General features: G+C 44.2%; 1 protein-coding gene across 1 annotated transcript in view; it reads left to right on the top strand.

Annotated features, from left to right (window-relative positions):
- The window catches only part of LOC124018669 (sodium-dependent neutral amino acid transporter B(0)AT2-like), a 57,027-nt gene extending 32,414 nt beyond the window's left edge, over positions 1–24,613 (top strand). The window contains exons 6-12 of the mRNA XM_046334009.1: positions 11,632–11,742; positions 17,089–17,330; positions 17,639–17,831; positions 19,516–19,708; positions 21,912–22,071; positions 22,385–22,547; positions 22,901–24,613. Of these exons, the coding sequence (XP_046189965.1) occupies positions 11,632–11,742; positions 17,089–17,330; positions 17,639–17,831; positions 19,516–19,708; positions 21,912–22,071; positions 22,385–22,547; positions 22,901–23,275 (1,437 nt within the window). The 3' untranslated portion in view covers positions 23,276–24,613. The remainder of the gene's footprint in view (positions 1–11,631; positions 11,743–17,088; positions 17,331–17,638; positions 17,832–19,515; positions 19,709–21,911; positions 22,072–22,384; positions 22,548–22,900) is intronic.
- Positions 24,614–24,842: the final 229 nt, after the last annotated feature.

Genomic DNA, 24,842 nt, shown 5'->3' with positions numbered 1-24,842 from the left:
GATGCGATTCGCCACCTGGTCATCAGAAGGGGGAAAGGAGAAGATTAATTGTGTGTCGTCTGCATAGCAATGATAGGAGAGACCATGTGAGGTTATGACAGAGCCAAGTGACTTGGTGTATAGCGAGAATAGGAGAGGGCCTAGAACAGAGCCCTGGGGGACACCAGTGGTGAGAGTGCGTGGTGAGGAGACAGATTCTCGCCACACCACCTGGTAGGAGCGACCTGTCAGGTAGGACGCAATCCAAGCATGGGCCGCGCCGGAGATGCCCAACTCGGAGAGGGTGGAGAGGAGGATCTGATGGTTCACAGTATCGAAGGCAGCCGATAGGTCTAGAAGGATGAGAGCAGAGGAGAGAGAGTTAGCTTTAGCGGTGCGGAGCGCCTCCGTGATACAGAGAAGAGCAGTCTCAGTTGAATGACTAGTCTTGAAACCTAAATGAATGTAAATGTAATGTAAATGTAAATGAAAAGCCAAAGCTTTGTTAACTCAGGAGTACCAGATAACCCCCCCCCCTTTTCTCTGAGATCCAGAAAGTAAAGTAAGGAATAACTATACAGACTGATCTCTAGTTCAATGGGGAGTGTTTTCCATAACAGAGCCAAGTTGTCTTTGCCAGGTAGAGGAACAAAACGCCCCTCAGAATAGTAAAACGGGCTGAGATGGTTTCCCAATGAACCCTGGAAACCTGTCCTCCCGTAGAATGGGGAGCAGTGTCATGCAGGTGAAAGAGGACCCAAAAGCGACTTGGCGAAAACAGAGTCTTTAATCCAGTAAAGTCAATACAAACAAAAAACACAACTTTCACTCGAAATGACGAGGACAAACTGGAGACTCGATCTTGAACAGCAGGTGAACAGCAGGTTGCCTCGGGAAGGCACTAGAACCAGACAGACTCAGACACCTGCTCACCACGCAGCATCTGAGGAAAACACGACACGACAGGGCGATACACAATCACAGCACGGTGAATTCTAAACAAGGAACCGACAGGACAGGAACGGAACACAAAGGAAGAAATAGGGACTCTAATCAGGGGAAAGGATCGGGAACAGGTGTGGGAAGACTAAATGATTGATTAGGGGAATAGGAACAGCTGGGAGCAGGAACGGAACGATAGAGAGAAGAGAGAGCGAGAGAGTGAGAGAGGGAGGGGGAGAGAGAGGGATAGAAAGAGGGAAAGAACCTAATAAGACCAGCAGAGGGAAACGAATAGAATGGGGAGCACAGGGACAAGACATGATAATAAATGACAAAACATGACAAGCAGAGTGGTTAGGGTTTCCCTGCCTTGTACAGAGTAGTACAGCCCTGTAGTGGGAAAACCAGCATGGCGCATACCCTGAATGGCTTGACTGGGATTGCTCGCGCCATAGCAGTTAGAGGCAAAAGGCCATAGGCATGGGGTTTACAGGGCCACAGTTCGCCATCCTGCGCCGCGTGTGTCAGTGAGACCGGGGGAAAGGCTGAAATGCTGACCGCTGCCCTTGGCTGAAAACCTAAGAAGGCTCCTGGGGTGTGGATATGCTCAGCCAAAGTGCCCTTTCTCCCTCCACCTCTAGGTTTATGGTATGACCACATCATTGGATGGCACTATGGGGGGCAAGGAGGCTCACGTCTGTAATCATACAGATCTCCTCCCAAACATCTGGGTCTAGGGTCTGAGTCCAGTTGCTTCCCCACCTCCTCCAAGTAGCCTGATATGCCAACAATAAAGAGGTCACATTGAGAGCTCTAATTGCTTGGGCTGATGCCTTGTACATTATTCTGAGAAACAGAGGCAGTTAAGCACTCTACCTTCCCAGGGAGTGAGTCATTAATAACAACACTGCTTGAGGGGCTGAGGTGGTGAGTCAGTGATGGCTACACCATGGGAGGGTTGCCAAACCCAGATTTCTCCATGATGTGTATGTGCAGACTCAGGGTACCTTTATCAATATTCCTGCTAGTGAGGTTTTTTTTCCCCACACGCTCTTAGCTTCCCTGAGGCAAGCTGGTACTACAAGTCTAAAGTCATTTTGTCAAAAGTTACTAATAAAAACGTACAGTTATTTACCCATGCAATCATATAAAATAGTCATTTCCGTTTTTTTCTTTGTAGCTATAATGGATATTTACATTTAGTTTAATGTTACACACGTCTGTACTGTACAGTTCCTTTATTGGGGCTGTATGGGGACTGGAGTCACTTCCCATCGTATATGTTCCTTGCCAGCCCTGAGCCCCTACAGAAGACTTGATGTCGAGTCTGGCCGTGGCCCACTTGCAGACATGAAGGAGGCCAAACTCCACTGAAGGAGGGGCAGCTCCACTGCACTCAGGTCTGCATGCGTGAGTGGGCTGGAGACATTTTATCTTTGTGAGATTAATCCCATAGTCATCCTTGTCATGCCCTAACTCGCCTTCCCGTGACACTACATCGTCAGACAGTGGGGGGAGGGAGTCAAGGCTATCAATGACTCACCCCAACAGGGCTCCGTTCCGGAGAGCTGAGCCTCAGCTGTCGGCTCTGAGGCAAGAAGGGCTAGCGAGATAGAAGCACGTTTCAGCCTCTTCTTCAGACCTGCTCTCGTAAGCTGTCTGCAGTGCTCACTGGTCCTCATGTGCCTCCTGGCCATGTTCCCTATGTATAGAGGATGGGAATCTTTCTCCGCTATCATGGAGCCGCAAGCACAAGAACATGCTGCTGATTGTGGTGCCGATCCAGTTTCTGCGGTTCTGCCTGCGGCTATGGACCCCTGACCTGTTCAGACGTACCACCTTGTTATGCTGCTGATCCAGTTTCTGCTGTCCTGCCTGTGGCTATGGAATCCTAACCTGTTCACTGGTCGTGCTACCTTGTCCCACACCTGCTGTCTCAACCTCTGAATGCTCGGCTATGAAAAGCCAATTGACATTTACTACTGAGATGCTGACCTGTTGCACCCTCTATAATTAATGTGATTATTATTTGACCCTGCTGGTCATCTATGAACGTTTGAAAATCTTGGAGAATGATCTAGCCTTAATGGCCTTGTACTCTTATAATCTCCACCGGGCACAGCCAGAAGAGGACAGGCCACCCCTCAGAGCCTGGTTCCTCTCTAGGTTTCTTCCTAGGCTCCAGCCTTTCTAGGGAGTTTTTCCTAGCCACCATGCTTCTACATCTGCATTCTTGCTCTCTGTGGTTTTTGGCTAGGTTTCTGTATAAGCACTTTGTGACAACTGCCTATGTACAACTGCCTATGTAAAATGAGTGAGTGATTGGTTGATAGGGATCGTCCTTGGACAGGATAACAGTGGTCATTATGAGGGACAAGGCTTGCTAGGTGGACCGAGCAACTCCTGTTGTAAGAACAGCATAGTTAGACGGCACCACCCGTTGTTACAGGAAGGCCATAAAGATCATCAAGGACATCAACCACCCGAACCACTGCCTGTTCACCCCGCTATCATCCAGAAGGCGAGGTCAGTACAGGTGCATCAAAGCTGGGACCGAGAGACTGAAAAACAGCTTCTATCTCAAGGCCATCAGACTGTTAAACAGCCACCACTAACACTGAGTGGCTGCTGCCAACACACTGTCATTGACACTGACCCAACTCCAGCCATTTTAATAATGGGAATTGATGGGAAATGATGTAAATATATCACTAGCCACTTTAAACAATGCTACCTTATATAATGTTACTTACCCTACATTATTCATCTCATATGCATATGTATATACTGTACTCTACATCATCGACTGCATCCTTATGTAACACATGTATCACTAGCCACTTTAACTATGCCACTTTGTTTACTTTGTCTACACACTCATCTCATATGTATATACTGTACTCGATACCATCTACTGTATGCTGCTCTGTACCATCACTCATTCATATATCCTTATGTACATGTTCCTTATCCCCTTACACTGTGTATAAGACAGTAGTTTTGGAATTGTTAGTTAGATTACTTGTTGGTTATCACTGCATTGTCGGAACTAGAAGCACAAGCATTTCGCTACACTCGCATTAACATCTGCTAACCATGTGTATGTGACAAATACAATTTGATTTGATTTGATTTGCATAGTTATAATCCCTGATGCTGGTGGCTAGCAAATAGTAGCTTGTGTAAACGGTGTACCAAGATATATACAGTTCATTCTGAAAGTATTTAGACCCCTTGACTTTTTCTATAATTTATTTCCCCCCTCAATCTACACACCTCGATTCGTCTTGGGTATGACGCTACAAGCTTGGCACACCAGTATTTGGTGAGTTTCTCCCATTCTTCTCTGCAGATCCTCTCAAACTCTGTCAGGTCGGATGGGGAGTGTCGCTGCACAGCTATTTTCAGGTCTCTCCACAAATGTTCGATCGGGTTCAAGTTTGGGCTCTGGCTGGGCCACTCAAGGACTCTTGCGTTGTCTTGGCTGTTTGCTTAGGGTCGTTGTCATGTTGGAAGATGAACTTTAGCCCCAGTCTGAGGTGCTGAGGTCTCTGTACTTTGCTCCGTTCATCCTTTCCTCGATCCTGACTAGTCTCCCAGTCCCTGCCGCTGAAAATCAGACCCATAGCATGATGCTACCATCACCATGCTTCATGGTGACAGATTTCCTCCATACGTGACGCTTGGCATTCATGCCAATGAGTTCAATCTTGGTTTCATCAGACCAGAGGATCTTGTTTCTCATGATCTGAGAGTCCATTTGTTACCTTTTGGCCTCCTGATTGGTGGAGTGCTGCAGAGATGGTTGTCCTTCTGGAAGGTTCTCCCATCTCCACAGAGTAACTCTGGAGCTTTGTCAGAGTGACCATCGGGTTCTTTGTCAGCTCCCTGACCAAGGTCATTCTCCTCCGATTGCTGAGTTTGGCCAGGCAGCCAGCTTTAGGACGTGTCTTGGTGGTTCCAAACCTCTTCCATTTAAGAAGGATGGAGGCCACTGTGTTCTTGGGGACCTTTAATGCTGCATAAATGTCGTCTTACCCTTCCCCAGATCTGTGACTCAACACAATCCTGTCTCAGAGCTCTACAGACAATTCCTTCGACCTCATGGCTTGGTTTTTGCTCTGACATGCACTGTCAACTGTGGGACCTTATTATAGACAGATGTGTGCATTTCCAAATCATGTCCAATCAATTGAATTTACCACTGGTGGACTCCTATCAAGTTGTAGAAACATTTCAAGGGTGAACAATGGAAACAGGATGCACCTGAGCTCAATTTCGATTGTCATAGCAAAGGGTCTGAATACTTAAATTAAATAAATACTTTATTACGTTTGCAAAAATGTCTAAAACCTGTTTTCACTTTGTCGTTATGGAGTATTGTGTTTAGATTGATATTGCAACATTTTTATTTCATCCATTTTAGAATAATGCTGTAATGTAACAAAATGTGGAAAATGGGAAGGGTTCTTGTAATTAGGAGCCTTGTGGCCAACTGCTAGCAATATTGATCACCGTATAACGCTATAGCCATGAGCCTAGTGGGGCGTTAGTTAGCTAGCAGCTACCTTGTGCTGAAGGTGTGCCGTGGCTAGCTCAGTGCTGGCTGAAGGAAACCGACTGACTGAGAAGTAGAAATGTAATTTCTACTCGTAAACATAAACCTTACGGTTACTACTCAACCTCTCGATAGGGTCTGAAGACCTACGCTCATCAGCAATATCCTTCACGGTTTGATGGTGAGCAGATTAAGCAGGCAAACAGGTATACAGTCGATATGAGGAGAGCTAGAGTAATGACACTCTTCATGAGGAAGAGAATCGAGAAAAACTGGAGGCCTGGAGAGTGGCTTCTTTTATGGAAGTGAGGGTCTCACCTGTCTGTCTCTGTAACGTTCGTTGTTGGAAGGATTGGACCAAGGTGCAGCATGGAAGGCTTTCATCATTTTTATTAATGTGAACCAGCAACAAAACAAATAACGAGTAACAAAACTAACGTGCAGCTTTGTAGTGCAAAAGGCAACAATACAAAAACAAGATCCCACAAACAACAGGTGGGAAAAGGCTGCCTAAATATGATCCCCAATCAGAGACAACGATAGACAGCTGTTCCTGATTGGGAACCATACCAGGCCAACATAGAAAATAAAAAACTAGACTCCCCACCGTAGTCACACCCTGACCTAACCAACATAGAGAAATAAAAGGTTCTCTAAGGTCAGGGCGTGACAGTCTCCGACAGATGCTTTTGTTAGGTGTTTCCGAGAGAGTAGGTGGTCCTTGCAAACCCCCACATGTGATACATCGAAACAAGTATTTGAAAGAGAACACCATTGAGAACACCATTGCGTCCTTATCATCGCTTGTGCGTCTTAGCAAAGAAAGTTTCTACTCCTTTTGGAGTATTGTTCCTTGAGCATTTTAGCAAAGACCATTTTCACTCGCTTTAGAGTATTTCTGGTCTTATAGGAACATGGCCCTATCCTGTGCTATCTTAATGCAGCATTTGATTCAGCCTTTGTCCCTCTCCCTAGTCTTATCCCAACAGCTGTCTGGTGTTTGCTTGGTTCTATTCAAGCCCCTGTCTCCACAACAAACACAGACAAAAACAGTCTCCACAACACACAGACAAAACAAGATGGATGCCCTGGCCTCTCAGACAGTAGTGCTTTAATCTTGGTCCTCTGCCATGGTGATGGCATGACAACAGGGAAACCATCTGTAGTGTCCCGATCTTCCACGTCCTGTTCGTCTGGCGCCGAGGGTGAGGTCATGAAAATGGCCATGCACTTTCCATTCCCCTCCTGGTGAAGGGGCCAGAGTGAGAGACTTTGAAGCTTAATCAGGGCTTTACCACACAAAAGAATGTTAATGTCGCATTTGCCCCTTGTTCACAAAAGCCTATTCCTAGGCTGTGAACTACAGTTTCTTTTTCATTTCTGTGTGTGGGTGTGAGGGTGCAAGAGAGACCGAGGGGGAGCGTGGTTGCCACGGATATACGCGCTCTTTTACTTTGTGATTGTGAGGGGTGTACTCACAAAAAAAGGAAAGAAAAAAAACTTCAATCATGTGTATTATTAAATGGCTTATTAATTTTCCACTCAATCTAATTTGGACTTGCATTCTGTGCAGCTACAAAAGAACACCTCAAAGTTAAAGCACTTACAGTACACATAATTAAGATTATGTTTTTATCATGACCTGACAAGGTATAATTTGAGTTTTGAGTTGCATAGCAACATCTTGATGATACATAGCCATAATGATAGATGGCGCCTACGATCTGTGACTGACATCACCTCTCCTTACATAAATGACATACTATCTAATGGGATAAAGATACAAGTTTTGATAGGTGAGGCAGATATACAACATTTAGATATGGGTGGCAGGTACAGTAGTCACTGCACCTATCCGGTGTATGAGACAAAACATTTTTTTTATTTAAAAAAACATTTTAGACTCTCTGAACAGAAAGGAGCTTCTTTATATACATGGTGACCACGGTTGTTATTTTACTATTTTATGAATGGTTGATACAATGTGAATAAGATGTTCAAGAGCAGCTCAGCTGCATAGTGACATGGTTAGGCTACTAGATTCAGCCCCGGGCAGATTTTTGTCGGAGTGAATGGTCGGGAGGCCGGAAAATAATTTTAATCATTTGTAGACCACAACTAAGTCCAAAAAGAGATTGCAGTCAAAAATAACAATCATTTCATACTTTGATTACTTTGAGGCACGATCACATAAACGTCCTCTCAATGTCAACTGCGTTTATTTTCAGCAAACTTAACATGCATAAACTGAACAAGTTCCACAGACATGTGACTAACAGAAATGCAATATAGTGTTCCTGAAAAAAGGAGGGGGTCAAAATCAAAAGTAACAGTCAGTGTCTGGTGTGGCCACCAGCTGCATTAAGTACTGCTGTGCATCTCCTCCTCATCGACTGCACCAGATTTGCCAGTTCTTGCTGTGAGATGTTACCCCACTCTTACACCAAGGCACCTGCAAGTTCCCAGACATTTCTGGGGGGAATGGCCCTAGCCCTCACCCTCCGATCCAAGACGTCCTCAATGGAATTGAGATCCGTGCTCTTCGCTGGCCATGGCAGAACACTGACATTCCTGTCTTGCAGGAAATCATGCACAAAACAAGCAGTATGGCTGGTGGCATTGTCATGCTGGAGAGTCATGTCAGGATGAGACTGCAGGAAGAGGTCTCCACATGATGAGGTAGGAGGATTTCTTCCCTGTAACGCACAGCGTTGAGATTGCCTGCAATGACAACAAGCTCAGTTCCGATGATGCTGTTACACACCACCCAAGACCATGACGGACCATCCACCTCCAAATTGATCCCGCTCCAGAGTACAGACCTCGGTGTAACGCTCATTCGTTCGACCATAAATTTGAATCCAACCATCATCTCTGGTGAGAAAACCGCGACCCTTCAGTGAAGAGCACTTTTTGCCTGGCCTTTCTGGTCCAGCGACGGTGGGTTTGTGCCCATAGTCGACGTTGTTGCCGGTGATGTCTGGTGAGGACCTGCCTTAGAACATGCCTACAAGCCCTCAGTCCAGCCTCTCTCAACCTATTGAAGACAGTCTGAGCACTGATGTTGGGATTGTGCATTCCTGGTGTAACTCGGGAAGGTGTTGCCATCCTTTATCTCTCCCACGGGTGTGACATTCGGATGTACCAATCCTGTGCAGGTGTTTTTACACGTGGTCTGCCACTGCGAGGACGATCAGCTGTCCGTCCTGTCTCCCTGTAGCAATGTCTTAGGCATCTCACATTACAGACATTGCAATTTATTACCCTGGCCACATCTGCAGTCCTCATGCCTCCTTGTAGCATGCCTAAGGCACGTTCACGTAGATGAGCAGGGACCCTGGGCATCTTTCTTTTAGTGTTTTTCAGAGTCAGTAGAAATGCCTCATGTCCTAAGTTTTCATAACTGTGACCTTAATTGTGATCTTAATTGCCTACCGTCTGTAAGCTGTGTCTTAAAACTTCTCTGGGATATGTGGGACGGTAGCGTCCCACCTCGCCAACAGCCAGGGAAAGTGCAGGGCACCAAATTCAAAACAACAAAAATCTCATAATTAAAATTCCTCAAGCATACAATTATTTGACACCATTTCAAAGATACAATTCTCATTAATCTAGCCCCAGTGTCTGATTTAAAAATGCTTTACAGCGAAAGCACCACAAACGATTGTTAGGTCACCACCAACTCACAGAAAAACACAGCCATTTTTCCAACCAAAGAGAGGAGTCACAAAAAGCACAAATAGAGGTAAAATTATTCACTAACCTTTGATGATCTTCATCAGATGACACTCATAGGACTTCATGTTATACAATACATGTATGGTTTGTTCGCTAAAGTGCATATTTACAGTGGGGAGAACAAGTATTTGATACACTGCTGATTTGGCAGGTTTTCCCACTTACAAAGCATGTAGAGGTCTGTAGTTTTTATCATAGGTACACGTCAACTGTGAGAGACGGAATCTAAAACAAAAATCGAGACAATCACATTGTATTATTTTTAAGTCATTAATTAACATTATTTTGCATGACATAAGTATTTAATACATCAGAAAAGCAGAACTTAATATTTGGTACAGAAACCTTTGGGTTCGCCACCGGGAAGTCCGTGGGGTAACGCACAATTGGCCTAGCGTCAACCAGGTTAGGGAGGCTTTGGCCGGTAGGGATATCCTTGTCTCATCGCACACCAGCGACCCCTGTGGCGGGCCGGGCGCAGTGTGCGCTAACCAAGGTTGCCAGGTGCACAGTGTTTCCTCCGACACATTGGTGCGGCTGGCTACCGGGTTGGATACGCGCTGTGTTAAGAAGCAGTGTGTTTTGGTTGGGTTGTGTATCGGAGGACGCATGACTTTCAACCTTCGTCTCTCCCGAGCCCGTATGGGAGTTGTAGCGATGAAACAAGATAGTAGCTACTAAACAATTGGATACCACGAAAAAGGGGTCAAATTAAAACATTTAAAAAAGAGAGAGAGAGTTGAGACAGCAGGTCCGAGACAAGATAGCACAACCGGTGAACAGATCAAGGTTCGATAGCACAGGCAAAACAGCTGAAACTGCATCAGCAGTACGACCAGGTGGACTGGGGACGTGGACAGCTAGTAGTCGTCAAGCCAGGTAGTCCTGAGGCATGGCCATAGGGCTCAGGTAATCTGGGAGAGGAGGGAGAGATGGGAGCATTAGATGGAGCATGCCTAAGATTACACAGGACAGACTGACCCTAGACCCTTGGCACATAAACTATTGCAGCATAGTTACTGGACACTGAGACGGGGGGAGGTCGGGGGATACTGGGCCCATCCAAAGTTACACCCGGACAGTGCCAACCAGGCAGTATATAACCCCACCCACTTTGCCAATTTACAGCCCCCACACCACTAATGGGATATCAACAGGCCACTAACTTACTACCCTGGGACAAGGCTGAGTATAGTCCAGGAAGATCTACCCAACCACACAAGCCCAAGGACAGGAAGGATGGCTGAGCTTGAGCAAGCCATTGACTCAGCCCCCGTAATAGGGTCAGAAGCAAAGAATCCCAGTGGAGAGAGGGGAGCTGACCAAGCAGAGACAGCAAGGGTGGTTTGTCACTCCGGTGCCTTGCAGTTCACCTTTGCACCCCTGGGCCAGACTACACTCAAGAGATGAAGAAGTAATGAGTCTTCACTAAAGACAGAGTTGAGACAGAGTATGTGTCTCTCACATGGATCAGCAGACCATTCCATAAAAATGGAGCTCTGTAGGAGAAAGCCCTGCCTCCAGCTGCTTGCTTAGAAATTCCAGGAACAATAACAAGGCATGCGTCTGTACCTCAGGACCAAATCGACTAGATAGGTAGGAGCAAATCCATGTAATGCTTTGTAGGTTAGCAGTAAAACCTTGAAATCATCCCAAGCCTTAACAGGAAGCCAGTGTAATGAGGCTAGCACTGGAGTAATATGATCACGTTTTTGTGTTCTATTCAAGAATCTTGCAGTCGTGTTAAGCGCTAGCTGAAATGTGTTTTGTGCCTTATCTGGGTAGCCGGAGAGTAGAGCATTGCAGTAGGTTCCATGTGGCTCAGTTGGTAGAGCTTGGCACTTGCAATGTCAGGGTTTTGGGTCGATTCCCACGGGGGACCAGTACATGTGGAAAAAGTATGAAAATGTATGCACTCTACTGTCAATTGCTCTGGATAATACCTTCTAATAAAATGTAAATCTAGTCTAATCTTGAAGTGACAAAAGCGAGGATTAGCATTTTTGCATTTTTTTTTTGACAAAATGTTTCAGATTTTTTAAATGTTACGAAGATGCAAAAAGGCTGCTCTTGAAATATTTTTTTATATGTTAGTCTATAATCTTGAACAATAAGACAATTTTCTTCCACTTACTGTGGTCCGCACTCCGCAAGGCTGTGTATTTCTCTGTGTCCACAGGTCAGGAGTAGACAACCAGAGGCAGCCTCAGAGATCCGTTTAGATAAAGCACAAAAGTCATCAGTGCACAGGATCTATCTCGGTATTAATCCCAAACTTTGGGTCTAAGCCGGACTTGTCAATAAATAACCAAGAGTATTTTTTTTAACACGAGTCAGGGTCAAGTCTCAAGTTTGCCTCTCACTTAGTAATGTATGAGTTATAATAAGGTTGTTCTTATGTTGTTGTTTTACAGGTGATGTACTTCAGCTCGTTGTTCCCCTACGTAGTGCTGATCTGTTTCCTGGTCAGGGCTCTGCTCCTCAAGGGATCCGTGGATGGGATCCGACACATGTTCACACCCAAGGTACTGTATCCTAACCCTAATGCTTACCCAAGGTACAGTACAGTACAGGGGTTGGAACCGGTTCAGGGAACAGAACAGAAAACTGGAAAATAACAACATTTTCAGAGGAACAGAATCAGAACCGGGAACAAAAGTGATCTATACTGTTCCGGGACAAAACCGTTATTTTAAAAGCCTGGGAACTTGTTAATAACATTATTTTACATTCCAGCATTTTTTTATCACTCAGAAACTTAAGCACCGTTTCCATTGGCAATTTGAAGTCAAGCAAGGTTGAGCTGGCCTTGGTGGGCTAGCTCAAATTGTGTTTCCACTGCCCCCCGAAATTAGAAATGTTGCTAGCTAAATTTGAAGATGTTGAATAATTTAATTCATCCTCACCATGCTGTAACTAACATTCCCCTATAGTACCAGCCAGAATCAGAGCAATGTATTTCGCTTGCTAACGTTAGCTAGCTAGCTAAACGGTTAGCGTCGTTGCTAGAATAACAGGCTAGCTAACTAAAATCCTACCTTGCTTGCCTTGGCATTGGTTATTAGCTAGCTAACTAAGCAAACGAGACAACAGGTTTGATATGATGTAGCTAGCTAGCTTTCGATATGACTTGGCCAGCTAATATTCCTGCTAGATAACCTTAGCTAGATAGCTGGCTTGTTTCAACTCTGATTTGCTGGCTAACATTAGGTAGCTTGCATGTTCTCATAAACAAAACAGCACAGTTGGTTAGGAGCCTGTAAAACGGCAGCCATCCCCTCTGGCTAAATGTTCTCATAAACGTTTGTGTAGTGCAAAAATGTATGAAGGATCCAGCTATGGTGGTTATTATAATGGCGCCAGAGGGGATGGCTGCCGTTTTACAGGATCCTAACCAACTGTGCTGTTTTGTTTTTTCGCATTGTTTGTAACTCATTTTGTACATAATGTTTCAGCAATTACTCACCTCGAACATTACAAATCTTTTTTGTTTAACCTTTCTAGCGCAGGCGCGCCGCTAGCAACCCACCTCGACAAAATCTGGTGAAATTGCAGGGCGCGAAATTCAAATTACAGAAATATAAATATTTAACATTCATGAAAATACAAGTGTTATACATCAAAATAAAGCTTAACTTATTGTTAATCCAGCCGCTGTGTCAGATTTCAAACATGCTTTACGGCGAAAACACACCATGCGATTATCTGAGGACAGCGCCCTGCATACAAAAGCATGGAGACTTATTTCAACCAGGCAGGTGCGCCACAAAAGTCAGAAATAGCGATATAATAAATGCCTTACCTTTGAAGATATTCTTCTGTTGGCACTCCAAAAGGTCCCAGCTACATCACAAATTATCCTTTTGTTCGATAATGTCCTTCTTTATATCCCCGAAAACTCAGTTTAGCTGGCGCACTTCATTCAATAATCTACCGGTTTCCCTCCTTCAAAATGCGTACAAAATTAATCCCAAGCGTTACCAATAAACTTATCCAAACAAGTCAAACAATGTTTAAAATCTAACCTAAGGTACCCTAATACGTAAATAAATTGTATTGTTTGAGATGGAGAATCGTTATTCTCTTTCCCGGAGATAAACAACAAAGAACGCACTCTCATCCACGCGCATGAAAACACGGGAGCCACTTAGAAAAACTACAAATTCTAGCAAATTTTTCCAAAAACAAGCCTGAAACTCTTTCTAAAGACTGTTGACATCTAGTGGAAGCCCTATGAACTGCAATCTGGGAGGTTTTGGCCTCATAATAAACATGAAAGCCATTGGAAACAGTGGTAGGCTGAATTTTAATTTGCAAGGGATGGTTAATCCTCTGTGTTTCGCCTGCCATATCAGTTCTGTTATACTCACAGACATTACTTTAACAGTTTTAGAAACGTTAGAGTGTTTTCTATCCAAATCTACCAATTATATGCATACCCTAGCTTCTGTGCCTGAGTAACAGGCAGTTTACTTTGGGCACGCTCTTCATCCGGACATCAAAATAGCCCAAAGAGGTTTTAATGAGCAAAGGATATAGACTTTTGTCAAGACAAGGCCCAAATCCACATCAACAACATGAAGAAAAGACAGTGTAAAAAGGGGAGGAGGGTGGGGTGCCTTGTAAGAATTTGCAGACAAGTAGGTAAACCACCACTTCCGAACATGCAATCATGGGAAAACAAACTGTCCGATCTACGATTAAGACTATCTGACCAATGGGACATTAAAAACTGTAGTATCTTGTGTTTCACCGAGACGTGACTGAACGACGACAAATAATATAGAGCTGGCTGGCTTCTCTGTGCATAGGCAGGACAGAGCAGCTACGTCTGGTGTCAGAGGACGGACCAAAAAAAGACTGTTCTCTCTGCTGCCTCACGGTAAGCGGTACCAGAGTGCCAAGTCTAGGACCAAAAGGTTCCTTAACAGATTCTACCCCCAAGCCATAAGCCTGCTGAACAATTAATCAAATGGCCACCAGGACTATTTACATTAACCCCCCCCCCCCCCTTGTTTTTACACTGCTGCTACTTGCTGTTTATCATCTATGCATAGTCACTTTACAAATTACCTCGACTAACCTGTACCCCCGCACATTGACTCGGTACCGGTCCGGTACCCCCTATATATAGCCCCGCCTTATCTCAGCTCACTGGTCACCATAGCAGCACCCACTCTTAGCACGCAGGTATATCTAGCAGGTATATCTCACTGGTCACCCCCAAAGCCAATTCTTCCATTGGCCGCCTCTCCTTCCAGTTCTCTGCTGCCAATGACTGGAACGAACTGCAAAAATCACTGAAGCTGGAGACTCTTATATCCTAGCTTTAAGCACCAGCTGTCAGAGCAGCTCACAGATCACTGCACCTGTAATTAGCCCATCCAACTATCTCATCCCCATACTGTATTTATTTATCTTGCTCCTTTGCACCCCAGTATCTCTACTTGCACAATCATCTTCTGCACATCTACCATTCCAGTGTTTAATTTCTATATTGTAATTACTTCGCCACCATGGCCAATTTATTGCCTTTACCTCCCTTAGCCTGCCTCATTTGCACATGCTGTATATAGACTTTTTGTACTGTATTATTGATTGTATGTTTGTTTATTCCATGCGTAACTCTGTGTTGTTGTATGTGTCGAACTGCTATGCTTTATCTTGGCCAGGTCGCAGTTGCAAATGAGAACTTGTTCTCAACTGGCCTACCTGACATAAAAAAGTTATTTTTATGTCATTTTACTGTGTTACTTTTGGATTTTATTTCATTTAGTAAATATTTTCTTAACTCTATTTCTTGATTTATGTGTGCTTTGTCTAACAACTGCAGTACTGCTTGTCCATGTGCTAGCTGCCAGCAACAAGCCCAGACGAGCTAGCTAAACGTTGTGTCAGCATCCAGCAGTGATCAACTTGGCGGTTGCATGGTAATGGCATCACCAGCCCAAATTCTAATTGAGCTGGCACCAGTTGTGAAACTGGGCTGTGCTGGCCCGGGTTTCCCTCGATCCAGCTCGAATGTGAGATTTCCATTCGAGCCACCTTGAATTTGGCCCTCATTTGAAGTGCCTGTGGAAATGGGGCTTTATTCCAGTGTCTGCCTGCCAGCTGGAAATCTTTGCCAGTGTGTGTGCATGTGTAGGCTACCTGCCCATCCCCCTCTGAAGCATAGGCTACTGTACCCTGCTGACATTACAAGCGTGATTCAGATATTGGGGAGAGAGATTTTTTATGAGAGAAGAATAGATTCACTTTTTCAATTCTAGTTTAGGATACTATAGTTATCACATTTCACATTGGATTTATTAACTACAAAAAGTTCATTTTGATGCTGCTCTGCACACACAAGATTGTTAGCTGACTAGCTAGCTCCGGTTCAACGTTAAGCCAACTCTCGGAAGTTCAAAGATATTCAAAGTTCCTCCACAGGAGCTGCTCATTCGTATGCAGAATGCATAATTCTGTGGGACTAATTCAGATAATGCATGTCATAACAAGATGCCCAGCACTTCAGGCATCCACCCTATCTCGCTCTCTCCCCACCCGCAAAATTTAAGTTGCATCTCACGCCCCGTACTTGTCTGTCCAATGCATCGACGCAACTATAGCTTGTCCGCACCATAGCACGCTGCTCTATCTCAAAAATATTTTTTTCTGTTCAGAACTAAACAATTGAAAATTATTTTGGTTCTAACCCCTGGTAGTCACCATAATGCTGCTCCTTGGTTATACCCAAGGTACAGTACCGTACAGTCAGCACAATTCTGCTTCACACAGCCAACATACTGTACTAGACCCAGTCAAGGACTCAGACTTGGTTTGATCCAATGCACTAGTTTTATCCAATGCATTTGTTTGATTCAGTTATGGATCAATGTTGCGTTGTTCACTTTACTGATCGAGGAAGGAAACCAAATTGACTGAAAATGTGCCAGAAAAATATTTTTTAAATACTTTAGTCTTTGGCTACTCAGTTGCCGTGGACCAATAGCAATTGGAATAATTTCATTTGGTTGCTTCCACGACGGCGTGTTCCATTCATTTCACAACAAAGTCTCATGTGTCTGCTGATTCTCACACAGCTGACATCTTTCTACTTCAAAAGGCCTTTGCTGTGTCTCCTGTATGCAGGTAGAAAGACATCAAAAGCAGCGCTCATTGTGTGTTGTGTAGTGTGTGCCTTCTAACTATACTGTTGGCTATTTGAGAGCAGTAGCATGCTGGTTATGTTCTCCTTGTTGGGTCTTTGTTTGATCTTCTCCAGTTTTGACAAATGGAGGTAACTCTCAATCATGATTCACATGTCGACTGATCTGCTCCACTGGTCCAAACAATCGCTTGTCCATTACTACAAGTTTAACAAAGACTATTGTACAATAAATGACGTAGCGTTGTCCTAAAGAGTCAAACATTGGTCAAATGAATCCACATCGAGGAGAGATGTGTCTGGAACTATAGTTTATCTTCCTTTAGCACCTCACCTAAATGCAGTGGTGTAAAGTACTTCAGTAACAAATATCTGTACATTTACTTTGCTATTTATATTTTTGACAACTTTTACTTTTACTTCACGACATTCCTAAAGAAAATAATTTACTTTTTACTCCATACATTTTCCCGCACACCCAATAGTACTCGTTACTTTTTGAGTGCTTAGCAGGACAGGAAAAGGGTCCAATTCACACGCTTATCAAGACAACATCCCTGGTCATCCCTACTGAATCTGATCAGGTAGAATTTTACTGGCCGACTTTAACTTTTACTTGAGTCCTTTTCTATTAAGGTATCTACTTTTACCCAAGTATGACAATTTGTGTACTTTTTCCACCACTGTCTAAATGTGCATTCTTAATTTATTTCCTTTCCAGTTGGAGATCATGCTGGAGGCCAAAGTGTGGCGTGAAGCGGCCACACAGGTCTTCTTTGCCCTGGGCCTGGGCTTCGGAGGGGTCATAGCCTTCTCCAGCTACAACAAGCGGGACAACAACTGTCACTTTGACGCAGTGCTGGTCTCCTTCATCAACTTCTTCACCTCTGTGCTGGCCACCCTGGTGGTATTCGCCGTGCTCGGCTTCAAGGCCAACATCATGAACGCCAAGTGTGTTGCACTGTGAGTAGTATACTATAAGCCACTCACTTTTAGAACTGTAGCCTAATCCCCCAACTGTAGCCTCATCCCCCAAATCGTAAATTTTGGTGATTATACTGTAGGCCAATATGCCTGTGACTTGAAGTTAAGCAGATGCTTTTATCGATCATACTTTTCATAGAGACACACAGTATATTCAATGCAATGTATGTGGCCAGTACTTGAATCATGCTGTACCACTGAGCCACGTGACAAGGCCGATATTAGCGTGGTCTTGTATGATAGAGTATCCATTTTGATCTGGTCTTATATTATTTTCAATCTCTCAGGAACACAAAGAAGATAGTTGCTTTGCTAGGGAATGAGGTCAGCCACGACCTGATCCCCCACCACATCAACTTCAGCGCTACTGTGAGTGCTGAGGACTACCAACAGATGACAGAGATCCTCAGAGGGGTGACGGAGAAGGATTACCCGCGCCTGAGCCTGGACTCCTGCAGCATCGAGGAAGAGCTCAACAAGGTGAGGATCCTTTGTCTTCCGACAGCTACATCATTCTAATGCAACGAGTTGGTCGGTGCAGAGGGCCGTCACAACATCTGACATAAGGCAATGGGTGAGGGGGCTTGTAGAATGTAGAATGGTAATATTGTGTCTTTTCGCATCTTTCATGATCATAACAGTCACTTTTAGGTCATTGAAGAAAACACATAAACAGTCATAAAAACTGGTGTCGGACATGGTATCATCACAACAACTGACTTTTGCACCGTCATGTCACAAACCAGGATTAGCTACGCCCAGAGCAATATATTTAGAGAGGTGGGCCAAAATGTTGAATGGACGCCATGTTTGCGCCGGTGAGCAGTCCATTCATCCATACATGATGAGAATTTGGAATCTTGTACATAGCATTGTTTAAAAGTGAGTAAAATGGTTAGAGTGAGGTGTTCTCTCATTTGTGTCTGGGAGTACATTTACATTACATTTAAGTCATTTAGCAGACGCTCTTATCCAGAGCGACTTACAAATTGGTGCATTCACCTTATGACATCCAGTGGAACAGTCACTTTACAATAGTGCATCTAAATCTTAAAGGGGGGGGGGGGGAATACTTATCCTATCCTAGGTATTCCTTAAAGAGGTGGGGTTTCAGGTGTCTCCGGAAGGTGGTGATTGACTCCGCTGTCCTGGCGTCGTGAGGGAGTTTGTTCCACCATTGGGGGGGCCAGAGCAGCGAACAGTTCTGACTGGGCTGAGCGGGAGCTGTACTTCCTCAGTGGTAGGGAGGCGAGCAGGCCAGAGGTGGATGAACGCAGTGCCCTTGTTTGGGTGTAGGGCCTGATCAGAGCCTGGAGGTACTGAGGTGCCGTTCCCCTCACAGCTCCGTAGGCAAGCACCATGGTCTTGTAGCGGATGCGAGCTTCAACTGGAAGCCAGTGGAGAGAACGGAGGAGCGGGGTGACGTGAGAGACCTTGGGAAGGTTGAACACCAGACGGGCTGCGGCGTTCTGGATGAGTTGAAGGGGTTTAATGGCACAGGCAGGGAGCCCAGCCAACAGCGAGTTGCAGTAATCCAGACGGGAGATGACAAGTGCCTGGATTAGGACCTGCGCCGCTTCCTGTGTGAGGCAGGGTCGTACTCTGCGGATGTTGTAGAGCATGAACCTGCAGGAACGGGCCACCGCCTTGATGTTGGTTGAGAACGACAGGGTGTTGTCCAGGATCACACCAAGGTTCTTAGCGCTCTGGGAGTAGCTAGCAAACTAGTCAACTTTAGCCAGTTAGCTTGGGTGCTTGACTGCCGTTGTGAGGTCAGAAACGCCTTCTACCCGGCCAGAGCATCCAGTGTGCACTCTAAGTGCGAAACGCTCTGAATTTACAAAACGACCCAAAGCACACTCTGACACACTGGAGGCAATTTACGAACACCCTAAATATATGGCTCTGGCTACGCCTATCGAATGAACATTCTTTGTGTCGTAACAGTGCAATGTAAACTGTTACTGAATACTATTTTCCACAGACTGCTGTAGACTTGCCTCTAGATGTTGTCTACACACGTCAAGATTTGTCATTCCAATCATGTGAAACCTTAGGGCAAATAGTCTTACTAGAAGTGGATATTACTGACTAATTTACGTAAAACCTTCTTCTTCTTCTTCTTCCCTGTCATCCTTCTCCTTCCTGTCCTCCACCTCCTCAGGCAGTGCAAGGTACAGGCCTGGCCTTCATCGCCTTCACAGAGGCCATGACCCACTTCCCTGCATCTCCCTTCTGGTCCGTCATGTTTTTCCTGATGCTGGTTAACCTGGGCATGGGCAGCATGTTTGGTACCATCGAGGGCATCATCACACCTTTGGTCGACACCTTCAAAGTCCGCAAGGAGTTCCTCACAGGTCAGTCCAAGACGGGATGGAGGAATATATATAGGTCATTATATCTCAATTCACCTTTCTGTGATTCCTCTTAGCTTATCTCCTTGTTTCCTTCTCAATCGTATTGGAGAAGGTCCCTATCGTACCTTCTTCCTCGATGCGTTGTGAAGGAGGACATAAGGAGAGAAGATACAAGGAATTGAGGAAAAATAAAAGAGAGTGTCAGTGTGTGGTAGACCTTTTTCCACAATGTATCCTCAGCTGAACTATACTGATGTGTATTTTCTATAGTAACAGGTCAATTAAGTATTACCTATGTGTATGACGTATTATGGCTCTTTGCTTTAATGCCTTTGGCTCAATAATGATTGCATAATACTAATCCAATGCACAGTAGATGTGTGGCACCAAAGATAATTTCATAATTAGCACAACCACATGTTGATCAATATTGTGCATGAATTCTGTTAATGAGGATGGGTCATTCTTGAATTGCGGTGGTGAACACTTTAAAATGAAAAAACAAATGGGGCAAAATACATGTTCCGTTTTTATTTAACTGTTATTTCAAAATTAAACAAATAGTATGTGCACCACCTGCACAATACTTGCAATGAAAATTACTTCTGAGAAAATTAAAAACAAAAAAATATGAAATGTAGCTAGACTTACCCGTATAAATGGATGAACACTTCATCCTCTCTGTCATGGATGCCATGGTTGCCCTTAGTTTGAAGATGTTATCCGGAGACAGGTGTTTTATTCAACAGCCTTCTGTGTTCTCTTTTTGACTCTCTGTGCATTTTCAATCATACTCTGCTTCCACCAGCGTTCCACTGATTTCAAAACTCGGTCAACTTCTTCCATGACAACAACATTGTTGATCGCCATGTCTTCCCCATCACTGTCATCAAAACACTATACAATGTCTGGTTCAAGGAAAAATGTTGACCTCAGAGAGAGTCAGCATGGCATGATCGTCCTCCAGAAAGTAGTCCATCCCAACGTTTTCCCACTGATCTTTGTCGATGGCGCCTAATAAATTCAGGCCAGCAGTGGTGAGAGCAATAGCAACACTTTTGCAGTTCTTCATGTCTTTCCAAAAAGCTGTGGTAGAAAGGATTATTTACACACACTGAGCAGCTCATGGTATAGACACAAGCATTCCACATGGCAGACCAATCCGAACTCATCTCTCGTCCAGCCCATCCATTATCTCAGCCAATCATGGCTTGCGGGAAGGTTCCTGTATTGTTCCATGGCCAAACCAACTAGGCTCGTAATTTAACAATTGTATTTGCATTTACAAATGGCATACAAGTTTTTGTTATTAAGGAACTTGAAAGTTCATGTTCCAGAAGGCTTTTCTGACAACAACAAAAAACACATTTTAATAAACAAAACAAAAGTTTACGTTCAAGTGCCTCTCCTGTGAAGTAGTGACGTGCGACATACGTCTCGCTTCATGAAACTGGTCACTTATGTATAAGTCCTTAATATTGCAAAACATCTAGTTGCAAGCATTGTAGGAACTACTTGAGGATAGCAAATTGTCCCGCTGGTAATGTGTAGAGGTGTAGTGACATGTTTTGGGTGTTTCGAGATATCTTTCTATTATTTGGAATGCTAGAAAACAAAGAAGGCTATTCAAATACCTTCTTCTTTTTTTACTAGTATAATGTGTCCCTCGGTTTTATGTCATTTGGTGTTACCACCTTGAAAATCACTGATTACGAAGGTATACAAGGATCCAGTGGCAAGCTGCTATTGAGGGAGGGGGTCTCTATTAAAGAAAAATATTAGCTAATCACACCCTTTTAATATGTCATACATTTGAGGATTTTTCATTTATCATTTGGTGTGTCTAAATCCAAAGTGTCACTTGGTGTTAGAACATTTTAATGAAGGGAAATAACATTGTGAGTAAAAAAACGTGTGATTACGTGCGATTTTAGCATTTGTGGCCTCCATTTCAGAAAATCCACATTTACCTCAAATGTATCATCGGTGGTGTTAGTACTCCTTGTGGTAGCATATTGTTATTATCATGGTACACGTTTCATTAAGCTGCCATATTAGTTGATTTAGAAAGGGAAGATCAAATCAAATCTTTTTTTCCAAAATGGCATGCCCAAATGCCACCATAATTCAAGCACCACCCGGATGGCATTTATCCCCCTTGTCCCTTTTGACTAATGTCTGTGTATTCTCCCTCTTGTAACAGTGGGTGTCTGTCTGCTAGCCTTCTTCATCGGCCTGCTGTTCGTCCAACGATCTGGGAACTACTGGGTGGCCATGTTTGATGACTACTCCGCCACACTGCCCCTGCTCATAGTGGTCATCCTGGAGAATGTGGCTGTTGCTTGGGTCTATGGGACTGACAAGTATGTATATGTCAAATGATATACAGAATGTCAGTAATCTGTGGTTTTATTGACTATAATTACACATTTGAAGCTGTCCATCCAAATGCAATGACAAATATTCTTTAAATGCAGTATTCAGAATGAGTTAACCATGAATAGTGAATGAACAACACTTGACTTAAATAGTACCCGCTATCACCTCTGGTATCCTGTACAGGTACTGTATGTTAAACATAATTGCCAAACTCAACACAGTCTAAAGTGTGTACCATTATGTATCCTCACCTTCTGTGGGATCCTTTCCCTGCTTCTCCCCTGTTCCTCCGCCCAGGTTCTTTGAGGACCTGAAGGACATGCTGGGCTTCACTCCGTTTCGGTTCTACTACTACATGTGGAAGTACGTGACCCCCCTGCTGCTCATCCTTCTGCTGGGCTCCAGTGTGATCCAGCTGGGAATGACCCCACCCAGCTACAGTGCCTGGCTAGAGGACATGGTGAGGTGTCTGTGGTCTCTGGTGCAGCTGTCAAATACAGTATTTTAGTTCAGTCGACCTTCGGTTCAATTAATGGGATACACAGGCTTTTGTTATACTCCAGCACCAAAACAAAAATTCAACTACACATCTATATCTCTTTTCTCTTTTTCTATAGTCCTATATTGCCTCCTGTACTTGCCTTCTTTCCTTTATCCACACTCATTTTAAAATACCTAGATACCTGGATGGTTACGTGATAGCCCTCTGCCATATTAGCTTCACCAATCCTCTTGGATTATGAGATCAGCACAGATTTGAGGAGTGGACGTTACACTTAAAACTGATTTAAGATCCTTCCCTGTCTCTCCTAGGCCAGTGAGAAGTCCCTTAAATATCCCCCTTGGGGCCTGGCGGTTTGCATCTCCCTGGTGGTGATGGCCATCATGCCCGTGCCCGTGGTCTTCTTCCTCCGCTACTTCAACATCATCGACGAGAACGCTGGCGTGGTGTCCACCATCTCCTACAAAAAGGGCTGCATCATCAAGGAGAGCGTCAGGCCCGAGGAGGACGATGATGCCAGCCTCATCCACGCCAAGTCGCCCGGCAGCGAAGTGCCCTCTCCCATGCCTGGCAACAGCATCTACCGTAAGCAGAGTGGAGGGGTCCCCGATGCCGCACCCAACGGCCGCTACGGCATCGGCTACCTGATGGCTGACATGCCAGACATGCCCGAGTCAGACTTATAGAGCGACTTGTAGGGCGATGTCTATGGTCCTCCCACCCTACTGGCTGGCCAACCAATCCCTCTCCGTTGCGTTTAGTCATGGGAATCATCATCTGCATATTTTTATTTGTAGTGTTTCAGTATATTCTTTGTAGTTATCGTAGCTGCTCCCCTTCATGTTTTCCTCGTCCCCTTTTGCCGTGAAAACGATTAAAAAGGTGTGTCCACTGTACATATTATTTCCTTTTGTCTTCCCCACCCAGTTGCTCCTTGACTCAGTCCCAAATATATCCTCTCTAGCTCCCAGTCCGGGAGACCTTGTTGACCCCCTAGTGGACAGAACAGGACAGTATTGGTGTAAGCAATAAGGTGGAATCAAACTCCACCAAGGCTACTAATAGTGCTAGGCAGGATAGGTGTGAATTCAATTCTGTAAATTCAGTAAGTAAACTCAAATTAAAATGGTCTTTATTGCTTCTCTATGAAAACAACAATGAATTTGAATTTCTGTCTACTGTCTGAATTGATTGAATTGAAATGGACTTAACCCAAACCTGATTCTAGGATCTGCCAGGGAAAGTCAACAAGGGTCATAGGCTATGTATGGACCAGTGAGGGTTCCATTTGGGACTGGAGCTTCTGTCCACAGTATGTGCCTCCCCCCACTGGCTGTGTACATTATGACTTCACCACTGGCCCAGAGTACTGAGATTAGTAGCAGTGTAGGCGCTTTGGATGACATACTTGTTGACAATGATGCTATGCTGACCACATTTCCTTGATGTAAGTACAATATAGTGCAAACAGCGAAAGGATGGCATTGAAACTGAACCCCCCCAATGATTGATCTAAAAGAAAATGTGTGCCTAAACATGACTGGGGTGGCAGGTAGTCTAGTGGTTAGAGTGTTGGACTAGTAACTGAAAGGTTGCAAGATCAAATCCCCAAGCTGACAAGAATCTGTTGTTCTGCCGCTGAACAAGGCAGTTAACCCACTGTTCCTAGGCAGTCATTGAAAATAAGAATTTGTTCTTAACTGACTTGCCTAGTAAAATAAATATGTTTATAGAATACATGGTGAACATTGTATATTTAAGGTATTCTGTAAATATAATATAGAAATATTATAAATATATTTATCTGAATAGTTTGGATATCAGAACACCTTGTTTTTTGGTAAGAAGTGCTACAAATCCTTAACTCTGGTCTCTTTTTTTGTTTACTGATGTGCTGTCGGTCTATGTAAAGAGTTTGACTCTTCTTGATAACTTGTAAATACTTTTTCCATGAAATGGCTTCAAAACACAATGTATTTTTTTCCCTTTCGAGATTAAAGATCAAACTTGGTCCATGCTTGGCACTGATGTCTATGTAGTTCAGTGTTGTCCTCATCTCACCGTTTGTCTGTCAGGGAAATGTCAACCATGAGTCAGATCAAACAACAGATACAGACACACTCATATTATATTGAGTTAAGGCTACATCAATAGGCAGCCTATTTAACTGTGTTACACTGCTCTCTAGTGTACATATTCTTTATCCCCCTACACTGTGTATAAGACAGTAGTTTTGGAATTGTTAGTTAGATT

Source organism: Oncorhynchus gorbuscha, unplaced genomic scaffold (genome assembly GCF_021184085.1).
Source record: "Oncorhynchus gorbuscha isolate QuinsamMale2020 ecotype Even-year unplaced genomic scaffold, OgorEven_v1.0 Un_scaffold_556, whole genome shotgun sequence".
NCBI lineage: Eukaryota > Metazoa > Chordata > Actinopteri > Salmoniformes > Salmonidae > Oncorhynchus > Oncorhynchus gorbuscha.
This window is presented reverse-complemented; position numbering and strand designations above follow the sequence as displayed.